The 13,095-nt window shown below is 48.1% G+C and overlaps 1 protein-coding gene across 6 annotated transcripts in view; it reads right to left on the bottom strand.

Moving 5' to 3' along the window:
• NUP214 (nucleoporin 214) overlaps positions 1 to 13,095 on the bottom strand; it is a 95,711-nt gene that overhangs the window by 24,279 nt on the left and 58,337 nt on the right. For 4 of the 6 annotated variants that reach the window (XM_045468589.1, XM_045468588.1, XM_045468586.1 and 1 more), the window contains 4 exons: positions 12,464 to 12,554; positions 10,130 to 10,191; positions 6,199 to 8,037; positions 4,083 to 4,153 (listed from right to left, as the gene is read on the bottom strand). In XM_045468589.1, the coding sequence (XP_045324545.1) occupies positions 4,083 to 4,153; positions 6,199 to 8,037; positions 10,130 to 10,191; positions 12,464 to 12,554 (2,063 nt within the window). The remainder of the gene's footprint in view (positions 1 to 4,082; positions 4,154 to 6,198; positions 8,038 to 10,129; positions 10,192 to 12,463; positions 12,555 to 13,095) is intronic. The other 2 variants (XM_045468590.1, XM_045468591.1) reach the window with 1 other exon arrangement.

The raw sequence follows: 13,095 nt of genomic DNA, 5'->3' as shown, positions 1-13,095 counted from the left end.
CTTCTACCCTTAAGATTTTTCTGAGGATACTCCTATCATCTGAAAGTTCATACATTTTTACAGTGTGCATCATGCGCTAGCCACAGTCCTACAAAATGAGCACACAGCAATAAATGCAACACAGAAAGCCCCTTGTTATCAGCAAAAAAAACAAAAAAACAAAACAACAAAAAACTGATTTGAACTTCTGGCCCCTCCAACTGCAAACGTAATTTCTGCGAAGGAAGAATATGGGTAGGGCGGCGGGGGGCTAGTGACCAATACGGAGTTTATCACAGTAAGTTTTAGATCTCTCAGCTCCACATCATGCCTGTGAGTCCCCCGTGTGGCTCCAATTTATTCATTTTCCTAGTTGGATAAAATGCTACGCCAGGATAATACAAATTCATCTACCCACTGGAATACTGATAAACATTTGGGATGCTTCTAGTTTTTGGTTATTATAACAAAGTTGCTACAAACAATCCCATGACCTGGTGCCCACGCTCTTGAGTTTCTCTCAAAGCACACACATGGGAGTTGGAGCTGCCTCTCTTTGTCCAATCATGCCACCTTGGAAGGTGGTTGTACCAAATCACAACCTGACCAGGGGTGGAAGCAAATTTCCTTTGCTCTGCACATTCGCTGGCATTTGGTATCGTTGGGCTTTTAATTTTTGCTGTCGTATAGGTGTAGATCTCTTTGTTGTTTTGATTTGTATTGCTAATTAGGTTGAGTATGTTTCTTGGTCCTTTGGCTACCCTCTAGCTCTTATAGTCTCTTATTTTTTCTTCTTTACACAAACTAATAAAATATACGTAAAACTTACCGACTCCAGTGGTTTTAAGCGTACGATTCAGTGGCATCGAGTATACTCACGATGTCGTGCAACCAACAGTATCTTCTTCTTAGAAAACCTTTTGCCTATTTTCTATTGTGTTTAAGTTCGCCAATTTTCTGTGTAGAGAGCTCAATGAGTTTTGACACGTAACTGTTTATAACCGTTCAAGACAGCAAACGTCGTTTTAGTGCTCTAAAAGGCTCCTCTGTATCCCATGTTTCATGCCCTAAGACCAATCACTCTTCTGATTTCTATCATGCAAAGTTTCGCCTGTATTTCCCTCTTTAGGTACCTGGACTCTCGTGTCCGGCTTCTTTCACGTAACACTACGTCTGTGGGATTTACCCCTTTTGTCTCGTAGATAAGCGGCACATTTGATTTTGCTGCTTGATAGTATTCCGCTGAATACACATATCACAATTTATTTATCCGTTCTTCAGCTGGTATGCATTTCTTGTTTTTAGTTACTATGAATATACCGCTAGCGACACTCGTATCCATACCTTCTAGTGAACAAAGGCACTCGTTTCTGCTGGTTACATGTCTAGAAGCAGATACGCTGGGTCAATAGGAATTTTGTGTATCTAGTTTTGACAGTAGCAGGTGCTTTTCCAAAGTGGTTATACGGATGTATGCGCCCCCCTCTCCCCCCAACACGTGGGAGTTTCTAGTTGCTCTACCCCCTCACCAATATTGGGTATTGTCAGCCCTTTCAATTTTAGCCATTTCAGTGGGGGTGTAGTTGTCTTTTTTCTTTTCGATTTGTATTGTTTATATATCCTGAATGCAATTACTCCGTCAGTTTTATAGGCTGTAATTTTCCTATTTCATGGCTTGCTTTACCCCAAAATTAGCAGAGCCGTAATTTTAGTGGAGTCAGATTTTCCTTCTGCCTGAAGAGTATCTTTTAGAATTTTCTTCAGGTCTGCTAGGCATAAATTCTCTCAGTATCTGTCTGAAAGACGTCCTGATTTCCCTTCACTCTTTAAAGGTATTTTTCATGAGGTCTAGAAATTCCAGGTAGACCAACCATCTCTGGCTTTCACTGTCACCGCTGAGAAGTCAGTTGTGAATCCAACTCTTGCCCCTTTGAAGGTAACCCGTCTTTTCTCCTGAGCGCTTTTAACGTTATTTCTTTATAGTTCTGTATAATGGGGCTTGGAATCAGTTTCCTTTTACGCATTGTTTGGCATTTGTTGGATTTTTGAATCTGTGGGTTAGTGTTTTCTACTGGTTTTGGAAATGTGTCTTTTTCTCTAATTCTGTCATACATTCTTTCTCTTTCTCTCTTCTCCTCTGATTAAATGTTAAATTTTCTAAGATTTTGCTTTTACATTTCCGTCTGTTTTGCTCTCCATGATGCATGCCAGATAACTTCATCTGACCTACCTTTTATAGTTCAAGGGTCACCAAAGTATATAGCTCCGTGGGCTAAATCCAGACCACTGCCTGTTTTTGTAAATAAAACTTAACGGAAACATAATCATGCTCATTCATTTATTTACGGTCTATGGCTGCTTTTGCGTAGCATTAGGCAGCTGTGATGGAAACTACATGTGGCCCTCAAGGTCTAAAATATTTACTATCTAGCCCTTTGCACAAAGTTTGCTGATCTCTGTCCCAACGTATTATTACTCTCTTCGGCTGGGTCTAGAGATTTTAGATTTCCAGGATCTTAAATTTCAATTATATTTTCTACTAAGTTCCATGTGGTTCTTTTTCAATTCAGCTATGACACTTTATCTCCCATTCTTTACTAGTATGCTGAATTTTGCCTTTTATTCCTACTGGCCTCGTAAAACGATGGCTGCTTTATAGTCTAGGAGTCTTTACAAATGTATGTCTGATGTGTATTCTGGCCCTTGCTCACAGTTCCTTGTTTCCTTTTGTGACGGACTCATTTAGGCGTAGGAATCAATGTCCTTACAAAGTGTCCAAGGCCTAGAGTTAAGTTGCTTTTCGTCAAACGGGGTCGGTGCTGCTTCTGCCGGACATCTGCAGACATCACCATCCTACGATCCTGTCGGGCCACATTCACAAGCCGAAACCAGTGAATCTGGAGTCCCGGCTTGCCTTGGGGGAGGGTCTCTTTTATACTCCCCACTTTGTGCACATCTCAGTGATCTCTGTCCCTTTGTCCTGTGCAACTATTAAAATAGGAAATGATAATTCTCTCAGATGAAGAAATGCCCTCATGGCAAAACTGGCTCTTATGCTCCAATCACTTCCATAGGTACTCATTTTCCTTCGTAAAACACCTTGTCAGCTGCCCAGTGCTTTTAAAACTATGGTTTTTATGTTTTGTCTGCCATGTTTAGCCACGTCCGGCGAGGAACCTGGTTTAAATGACTTAACCTGCTGTTACCAGCTCCGAAGTGCCAAAGATCACGGACTAGGGCAGAGCCTAGTCTTCAAAGGAAAAGGATGATAAAGAAAACCCCTTCTGGAAGATGTGGAAGAAACATCTAATATGCCTGCTGTTTCATTAATTAATGGACAAATACCAAATCCACCTTTGGAAAGCCACCATCGCGTCTGATACATCAGAGTATCTTTCTTTATTCTGATCTGAAAGCAGCTGGCATGTGATGTAACAACGCATTTCCTCCGGGCCCTGCTGCTTTCATGTGTGGAATGGGGATAATAACGGCACCTCCCTTAGAGAGGCACTAACGATTACGTGAGTCAATCTGTGTAAAGCCCTTAAAACCGTGTGCACACACAGATAACAGCTAGACACACTGAAGCAACTCAGGTCACCGAAACGAGGACATATAGCTTAGTTGAGGGCCCATACTTGGTTTCTGTTCAAAATTATTCTTTTTGTCTAAACAACCATTTAAGAAGGTAAAAACTATTCTTAGCTCAAGGACCTTAAAAAAAAAAAAAAACCAGAACAACCAAGAACAAAAAACAAAACACCACAAGGCCGAGGAGCAGATTTCAGCCCACGAACTGTAGGTCAACCCCTGGCCTAGCAGAACAGGCAGAAGATTGAAAGAACTCACGCACTGTGCTTTTAAAGTGCTCTCCTAGAGGACTGTCAAAAAAAAAAAGGGGGCTCAAAATTGTAGCGATTCTCTCGAATCAGAGGCTGAGACTTCCGTGTCCCCAAGGGAGCTAAAGAAGGCAGAGTTTGAGAACCATGTGAGGCTGTTTGCTGGCGTTCGACACACAGTACGAACCGATTACACTGTGTGGGAACAACGTGGACGGGTCTGACACATGTTGACACGGATGGAGGCAAACATACATCATTTACCTGGCCGAAGACTGTCCCGCCCGTACTGGCTGCTTGACCAAACAAAGAACCAGTGTTGCTAGACCCAAAACCTGGAAAATAAGAAGAAAACAAGTTTAATTTGGATGAGTCTTTTACGACATCAAGTATTTTGTTTTCAGATGGCATTCTAAGATACGGGATAACAAATGGACTCAGGAATAAAATCTGTTTTCCTATATAGGCAACGGAGAAAATTATGAGTAATGAAGGCCTTTCTCGGGTCATCGTTAACGTTTTATTAGACTGTAAATTCCCAAATCCTGAACACTGAATCCTTGTCTCCTGCCAAAGCCCAGGCTGGTACGGACTGCAGGGTGGGCCACGCTCAGGATAGCTTTTCCTTACTTTGCGGTCAAGGAGTCTTTCCAGTGACTGACTTAACGTCACAAATGTTTTTACTCCTTGGTTTCCTCTGATCTCAAACACCAGGTTCTCCTGAGGTACTTCCTCTTTTTTCTAGATGGCGTAACAGGGCTGAGGTGCTGCTATGAACTGGGCCTGGGAAAACCAGGCGGGCCTGCATGTTAGCAACCAAAGAGCCCGAGCCAAGGAGCTGGAAGACAGGAGTTCCATGGTCATCCCTGTCACTGATCTCTAGGTAGGTGAGCTCAGGCAAGGCTCAATTCCTCCACCAGGGCTGGAGCAGACTGCTCAGGTACCTTTCCACATTGTTACTAGATGAAAGAAGATTGCTTCAATGGTTCATACTTGCGTCTGAACAGTTTGATTATACTTGTGCCTGAGGGACTGTCAAGTTCAGACTGCAGAGAAAAGGATGCTCCCAAGAGCACGCTGAACACCCTTCTCTTTAAGCCTCCCCAGGCCTTTCTTTCCCCCTTGCGACACCACATGAGCACATTCCCCAGAACTCAGGCCGGCCTCCTGACAGGGCAGCAGGTGGAGCTCAGAACTGTCTTTCGGCACTCTGTCTGTCCTTGGAGCTGAACCCGGCGGGGGCTTAACAAACATTTGCTGAAGGAAGGAAGGAAGGAAGGAAGGAAGGAAGGAAGGAAGGAAGGACGGACGGATGGACGGACTAAATTTCCTTGCTAATAAATTATAAACCATCTGCAAATAAATCATCACCAAGTGAACGAATGGGCAGTCACTTATACTCTTGCCCACCAAGAAATCATTAATCCCTGTTTCCCCCCTGCGGCCTAATTGCTGAAGAAATTGCCTTTCCTTAATTACTAGAAATTGAAACTTAGAAAATATTCTCAAATTGTCCTGTTGATAACTTGTGGAAGTGAAAGCAGCTGAAATGGAAACGCAACAGTGGTTATGTTTTGCTTTAAAAAGTAGTAACATTTAGGGGTGCCCGGGTGGCTCAGTCGGTTAAGCGTTGTACTCTTGGTTTCGGCTCAGGTCACGATCTCGCGTTTCATGAGCTTGAGCCCCGCGTCAAGGCTCTGCGCTGATGGTGCGGAGTCTGCTTGGGATTCTCTTCCTCTCTCTGCCCCTCCCCTGCTTGCGCGCTCTCTCTCTCTCTCTCTCAAAATAAATAAATACACAAACTTTAAAAAAAAAAAAAAAAAAAAGGAACATTTAAAGATATGGGTTGTTTTTTTTTTAAAGTACGCTGAAAACAGGCAAAAAACCCTTTTCAAATGTAAGTATCTGCCCTTCTAGCAAGCAAGAAGGTGTCAGAGGAGGCAGGATATGAAACGCTGGCAGGGCAGTGAACTAGGACGAGGCACCCCGGAGTCTGGTTCTGGCTCCACGATTTAGCACCTCATGACATTAGATGGGTCTCCTCGAACCTTGACGGTTTGGGACGGAATAGCCTCCAAAGCAACTTCCAGATTTAAAGGTTCAGATTTATGAGTCGTTATTTGCCAGGACCTTAAGCTAAAGATGCCTGTGTTCTTCCCCATGGAACTGGCTAACGGGAGAATCTGCCGAGCAGCCCAACTGCAGCTATGGTGACGAGGCCAAGGAAAGTCGTGGGGCCGCCGGCGCTCCAAGCGCCCTTTTTGCATTTCTCGTTTTCCCTTTTAACTCAAAAGCAATACAGGTTTTTTTTGTTTTTTGTTTTCTTCCCCCGCAAATATTTCAAATGACAGAGAGGAGAGAGTCTTCCGTAAATTCTTACCTGAAGCCTGACAAAAGCTAAACCCAGAAGATGACGTGGTCGTGGTGGCGGCCGAGGTGCCACCGAACACGGAGCCTCCCTGCCCGAAGCCGGGGCTCTGCCCGAACGCGGGAGGGTTGCTTTGGCCAAACAGCACCCCTCCTGTGTTGGCAGAGGACTGTCCGAACGAGAAGGAGCTGGAGCTGCTGGTGCTGGAGGAGGCACCGAAGACGTTCGCGCTGGTAGACGCCGAGGTGGAGGCCGCGGGCTGGCCGAACGCGGGCACCGAGCTGAACCCAGGCTGGCTGAAGGAAAAGACGCTGGCGGGGCTGCTCGTCGACTGCCCGAAGGCCGGGGCCTGCCCGAACGTCGTCTGTCCGAACACCCCGGTGGCCGACGCGCCAAAAGCGGGACCGCCGAAGCCGGAGCTGCTGGCGGGCGGCGTGGCGGCGGCGGTGGCGGCCGCGCCGGCCGCGCCTCCCGCCTGTGGCCCGAACAGGCCCGGCCCGGAGCCGGCGGCCGCCTGCCCGAACACGGGGGCGGCGGACGGGGCGGTGGCTGCGGGGCCGGCGAGCTGACTGAAAGCGGAGCTGGAGCTGGCGGCGGGCGGCTGAGCGAAGACAGAAGAGCCGCAGGTGGCGGTCCCAAACGCCGCGGTCTCCGCGGCCGGGCTCGGAGCAGCGCTGGAAACGGAGCTGGAGGTGGTGGGGGGACCTGGGGTTTCAACGGCCACGGGGACCGCGCCCGGGAGGGTAGCCGCGGCGGCGGCAGGCGGCCCGGGAGCCGAGAGCGTGGAAGCTGGGGAGGCCAGTTCCGTCTTGACGTCAGGGCCCGCGTGGGCCGCTGGCGTGGCCTCCGCAGCAGGTGTCGCGAGACCGCCGCCGGACGCCGCGGGGCCCGGGCTGCCGACTGCGGGCTGTGCCAGAGCAGGTTCTTTTTTAACCGGGTCAGAAGTCTGCGGAGGAGCCTGGGGAAGCGGGGCTGACGGTGGCTGCCCCAGAAGCGAGGTCGCAGACACCGAGGCGTCGCCGTTGTCCGGCTTCTCGGATGAGGCCGAGGACGCGGCCTCTTCCGCGCTCTTACCAGAGGACGCGGGCAGGGTGGGAGCAGACCCTGAACTCAGGAGGCTACCAAACGACATCATGGGGAACAATGTAGGCAGGGGAGCGGCAGTTGTGGCTGACGGTGGGGCAGGTGGGGGCGCTGTACTGCTCGTCTGTTGGCTTCCGAAGGAAAAACTAGTCTTGCTACCACTTAGGGACAGCCCACCGAAACCCAGAACTCCAGAGGATCCCGCACTGGCTACGGGCAGAGCGCCGAAAATGCCAGTCGAGGGACTGCTAGTGCCCGTGCTGGTGGTGGCTGCCGGAGGGGCCCCTGTGGCTGCGGTCACAGAGGAGGTCACGGGGGGTTCTGCGTGCTTCCCTAACACAGGAGGGCTGGTAAAACTAAACCCCGAGGGGACAGTTGAAGTCTTGGTTGGCTGTGCGCTAGTCAGGCCTGTGGATGGAGCCTTCATGGCTGGCTTTGTAGAATCATCTGCTTGGCCAACCCGCAGTCCTGAAAAACTGCCCAAAGTCTCTCCAGCCAAAGAACTCGGAAACAGAAGCTCTCCCAACTTGGATGGCGGGGGTTCCGGCTTGCTAGAGGTGGTGGAGAGAGCGATTCCAGAAGGGGCCACAGGTCTGCTGCTTAAAGGCGCAGACTCTGCCGGAGAGGCAGCGGTGGCTCCAGCGGTGGTTGATGCGGTCATCCCCGAGGGCGGCGAGCTTTCAGGAACCGTCTCATAGAAGGGTTTGCCTCCCCCACCAAACGGGAACGCGTCGAGCTGGTTTGGCTCTTTAGTGGGGGGTGCTGCCCCTAGCAAGAAATAGAAATGAGAAAATGGGTTGGATTTAGCGCAACACGACCCATCACATTCCAAGCCCGGTCTCCCCTCGATACAGTAGGGACAGATGCTCAACCACAGCGCTTTTCCTCGGGGACACAGAGTGAAGGCTTTTTCACAGGAGCGCTCGCTCTGAGTTAGCTCACACGGGTGAGGAAGGCAAATGTCCTTTTCGTGACCGTTACGTCACAGCAAGTACACAGCACCGTCTGAATACAGGAAATTCACAGTATTCTCCCAAAAGAGAAAAAAAAGGTATCTTGTCTCGTTTGCCCCGGGTGCGCTTTCCTCGAGAACGTTTGTGACGCGGTGCTCGCCTATGGACCTCCCGGTAGGCCGGGAGTTGACCCAACATGGAAATTCCTGCTGTGTTTTTTACGGACTAAGAAAGTGTCAGTCCACAGACGACTATCTTTAGGCACAACAAAGGGCTACTTCCTGGTGAGCCCTCTTACAGAGGCAGTGTGGCCTCCTGGTCAAGGGCACGGGCCCTGGAGCCGGGTGCTCTGCCGCTTGCTCGCTGCACCACTCTGGACAAGCTACTTTACCTCTCTGGGCCTCAGTTTCCCCATTTGGAAAATAAGTGTAGTCAGAGTAGCTACCTCAAAGAGCTGTTATAAACACGGAATGAAACACAGGTAAAGGTCTGGTCAAACAGTAAGTGGTCGATAAATAAAAGTAACCCAATTTTTTAGTTTACGAAGTAAAACTGGTCTATTACAGTGTTTACTGATATTTCTAACTCCATGTTGTTTTAAGAAGTCTGGCCGTCACAAATTCTTGGGAAGGCCGCAGGGCCCCAACTCCCCGGGGGCCATTTCCTGTTGTATCACTGCTGTCGTATCACTGCTGTTACGGAGCTGCCTATGGTTCTGGATCGTTGTCTAGTCTCGTGGTGATTCAAATGTTTACAGAATTACCACTGCATTTCCCTCCTGTCTGACTTATGACCTCCGCCGGTTATTATTTTGTTCCTCTTAATCCTTTTAGATCACGGAGTTGTTTTTGCTCTGGAAAGTGGGACAGGGGAGAAGATGAGCCTCGGGGGTATTCTGCCACATCTAAGTGGGCAAAGGTTACAAAAACAGTTTAAACAATCACCATTCTAGAAAGAAAGGAAGGAAGGAGACCATCAACCCTTTAAGTGCCACAGACAAACCAGGTTTAGGGTCTGCTGTGCTTTCAGCCCCCGATCTGCCCCCGGATCTTAAGGGACCCCTTTTTCCCCAAAACCTCCTCCACTCGAGCTGGCACAGAGGACACGCTCAAAACAAGCTTGTTGAGAGGCGAACGGAGGAAAGACGGTCAGTGTGTTGTTCATTATAGGGAGAATCTGGAAATAACCTAAATATTCGGCAGGTAAATGGGTTCAATAAATCACAGAAACTATGTGGTCATTAACACGTGACATTCATATAAGATTTCCAGTAACGCTGGAAAATTCGTAAGAGCCTGTGTTAAAGGAAATGAAGCAGAAGAGGAAACACAAAAGAAATACAGAACCTCAGGGGTACGACACGTGATTTTAGAATATATCACTTTCATAGGAAGAGCTTGCTTTTTCAAATAAAGGAAACATAAACTTAGTTCTTTAAACGGAGAGCTAGAAGGCACTTAAAAAATACATTTGGTTTCTTTACAGGTCCTCAAATTCTCTTAACCGTTAAAAAGATGTCGGTTGATGGCTAGGTAACAACACACAGAAGGACGAGTGTGTTTGCCGACAGGTTATCCGGGAGAGAAGACGAATCCGGTCTTGTGAGGATGAGCAGATGGAGAAAGGAATTCTAATTCACATGTCAACATCCGCATTTAAAGCACAGCCTTGCTTTCCCAGAAGCAAATCCGTTCCTTGTTCTGAATTTAAAAAGTCAACAGGAGTCCTCCCCTTTAGTTTCTTAAATGCGGCTTATTTCGAAGGCACACTGTCAACACCAAACTTGCTGCAGATGCGTTAAGCAAGACTCAGCAGCAAGGAAAATGTCAACACATCTGTACAAAAACCCAGCACCTGTTTAGAGAAAACACAAAAGAAACGCTGCGCCGTGCAGGGAGAGACTGTACCTTGTGCGGCAGTGACATTAGAAGACGGGGTTGGTGTGATTATCCCAAAATTAAAGCCAGTCCTAGGGAGCGCAAGGAGAGAGGTTAAAGAGGAACAAACACCGAAGGCACAATCCTGCCCTTCTTAATGTTACGTTTACAACTCATTTGTACGCTCGATCTGCTCGTAGGCACTCACAACCGAGACGATAAACGACAGCAGAGTAAAAGCGTGGATCTCAGAGGCAGGAAGCCGCTCCAAGATCTCGAGGCGGGGAGCGGCAATCGGTGGGCGAGGCCAGGGGGTCCTGGCTGGGCTCTGCAGCCTGGGTGGGGACCCATGGTGCGGAAAGCTAAGCAGTGACGGAGACGCACCGGGCGTGGGGGCGTGGGCACGGTGGCTGGGGCAGACTGTCTGCCCTGGGACGGAGGCAAGGGAGCGGGGTCAGGGAGAACCCCTCAGAACCCACCCCGAGATCAAAGGGCTCATCGGGAGCACGCCATGCCGCTAGGGGACGTGGAGGAGAGCACAAACTCTGAGCCCTCGGCTGGGAAAATCCAGCCCGAAACCTTTGTGGACTCCCTCTATCAACCTGTCTCTCTCTCCTAACGTAGATTTTCTTCAGATGTCTTGACCTAAGTCAAGACACCACGGTCAAAGGAGAAATTCGGCACAAGCGGGAACCAGACGAGATGACCCACTGTGATAAAAGTTCAAATGGCAAATTTAAAACTACAGTTCTAAGGCATCAGGGGCCAAGCACAGCAAATACAGTAAGTACTGTAAGGACTTAGGTTTTGCTTACCCATCAGTGCCTTCCTCGAATGGACAAAAACCATCCAAGAAGATGTGTTAGAAGCATTTTATCACATTACAAGAAATAATCCTTTCTTTGTCTCAACCTTGGTGACGAAAGTTCATCTAACAGAGGTGAGCCACTGACCCGGGGACCCAAACCTTTTCACCTTATTTTAAAAATGGGAAGAAGAGTATCCGTTTGCAGCAGCGAAGACTGTTAAGTGTTTGTAAAAGAAGCAATAACTCCCGGCGCCAAACTACTCTCTCAAAGTGGCTCCCAACGATCTTTGAGAGGAGAAAACAACGATTTACATTAAAGAAAAAGTAATCTGATAATTTCCCCCTCAAATTCTACTCTAACCCCCTCTCGCTCTTGACGTGTTATGGCTGAAGGACACTCAGGAAACAATGACATCGGGGGAGAGACTGTGGGAAGCAGAATTCCAGTCCCAAGAGCACAAAGTGAAAGGGCTTCAGAGGCTTTTCTACCGGACCTGAGCACGCAGGCTTTCCACGGCCAAAAACCTTCGGACAGGTTTTTCTCTCCGCTCCACAGAGCCCAGCTCCCCTCCGGGAGGAGGAGGACGCTCCGGCCCCCTTCACGGGCTTCAACAGAAGTGCCTCGGGCACAGAACAAAGGCACCCACCCTGTGAGGCGAATCAAGGCTCCCGTGGAATGACGGCCGGAAGACTTTTCCATTTTTCAAAATGACTCAACTTTACAGGTACAGTCATCATTATTCTTAAAGAAACGGGACAGGAACATTTCCCCTTATCTCCACAAGACCCAGATTTCCAAAGGGCTGTGGTCCTTCACCACCTCCTCTCAGTGGAATGTAGCGCCCTCTCGAGCAGGAAAGCCAATCTCAATGTCACCCGCAGCCCCCAGATGGCGTCAGAACGCAAAGAGGTCAGTGTCATAAGCTAGAAGACCAACCACAGAATCTGACACAGACCCACTGCTCAAAGAAAAGGAGGCTAACCCTAGAAAACAAAACAAATACATCTATAGTAACACATGTATACACTTGGGACGGAAAATGGGAAATACAGTTCGCCCTTGAACAAGGCAGGGGTCAGGGGCCCCCACCCCCATGCAGCTGGAAATCCACTTAAAACTTCTGACTCCCCAAAACTTAACCACTAATAGCCTCTTGCTGACCGGAAGCTTCACTGACATCATCAACAGTTGGTTGACCCATGTTATGTGTACGACATTCTGCCTTCTTACGATATGGTAAACTAAGAAAAATATTACGGAGAAAACCAAAGGAAAAATACATCCATGGTATCACCGGAAGTTACGGGAAAAAAATCCGCGTGGGAGCGGACCCATGCGGTTCAAAGCCCCGTTGTTCGAGGGTCAAGTGCAGACCTGCATGAGGATGATAAGCTAGTGTTGCTGACATCATATGTGTTACTGAAGGTGGTAAGAGCTCTGGGCTCATTCATATGCATTTAATAAGCAGATACATATACCTACTGACAGTAAAACTGGGGGAAGCTACCTATACGGTTGCTGGCGATCTGCCACAAAAATTAAGTTTGTTACTGACCCTGATGGAGAAAATGAGAAAGGCTTGCTGAACTGCCCAGCAGCAGATGGGGAAGAAGTCACAGCTGTTTCTATCTTGGATGCCCCTGGCCCTGAAATTATGGGAAGAAAAAAAAAAAAAAATGAGAACATGACAAGAAAGCTGTTAGAAACACCGTTCCAGTTTGTCATTCTCTGCAGGTCCAGCCTGTGGGCCTCACCGTGCTCTCCGACAGGTCAGGTCGGCATCAAGGCCCATGCACTTACTTGCTCGCCGGCTCTGTCAGTGTTAATTCCAAACCAAAACAGGCCACGCTCTCCTCTCCGGAAAAGATACCAAAAGAATTCGAGGGTAGTTTAAATTGAAACCACTGAAAGTAGTTTTATAATTTTATGAGAATTTATAATAAAGTTTTAGAATTATGGAAATATACACTGAAGAAAAAAAAAAACCCAAAGAGAAATAGGTTAGTATGTGAAATATCTCTGAGTAGTGACTTCATGACCATTTGCTTCCTCCCTACCTTTCTGTTATTTCTCAGAGTGGATGGTTTTATGTTTAACAAATAACGGCTTTTTTAAAAAAATTACAAAGGTCATACGTGAGTATTGCCACACAGCAAAGCTAAAAGTGCAATCCATTCTCTTCCCTAG

Source organism: Leopardus geoffroyi, chromosome D4, assembly GCF_018350155.1.
Source record: "Leopardus geoffroyi isolate Oge1 chromosome D4, O.geoffroyi_Oge1_pat1.0, whole genome shotgun sequence".
In the NCBI taxonomy this organism is placed as follows: domain Eukaryota; kingdom Metazoa; phylum Chordata; class Mammalia; order Carnivora; family Felidae; genus Leopardus; species Leopardus geoffroyi.
This window is presented reverse-complemented; position numbering and strand designations above follow the sequence as displayed.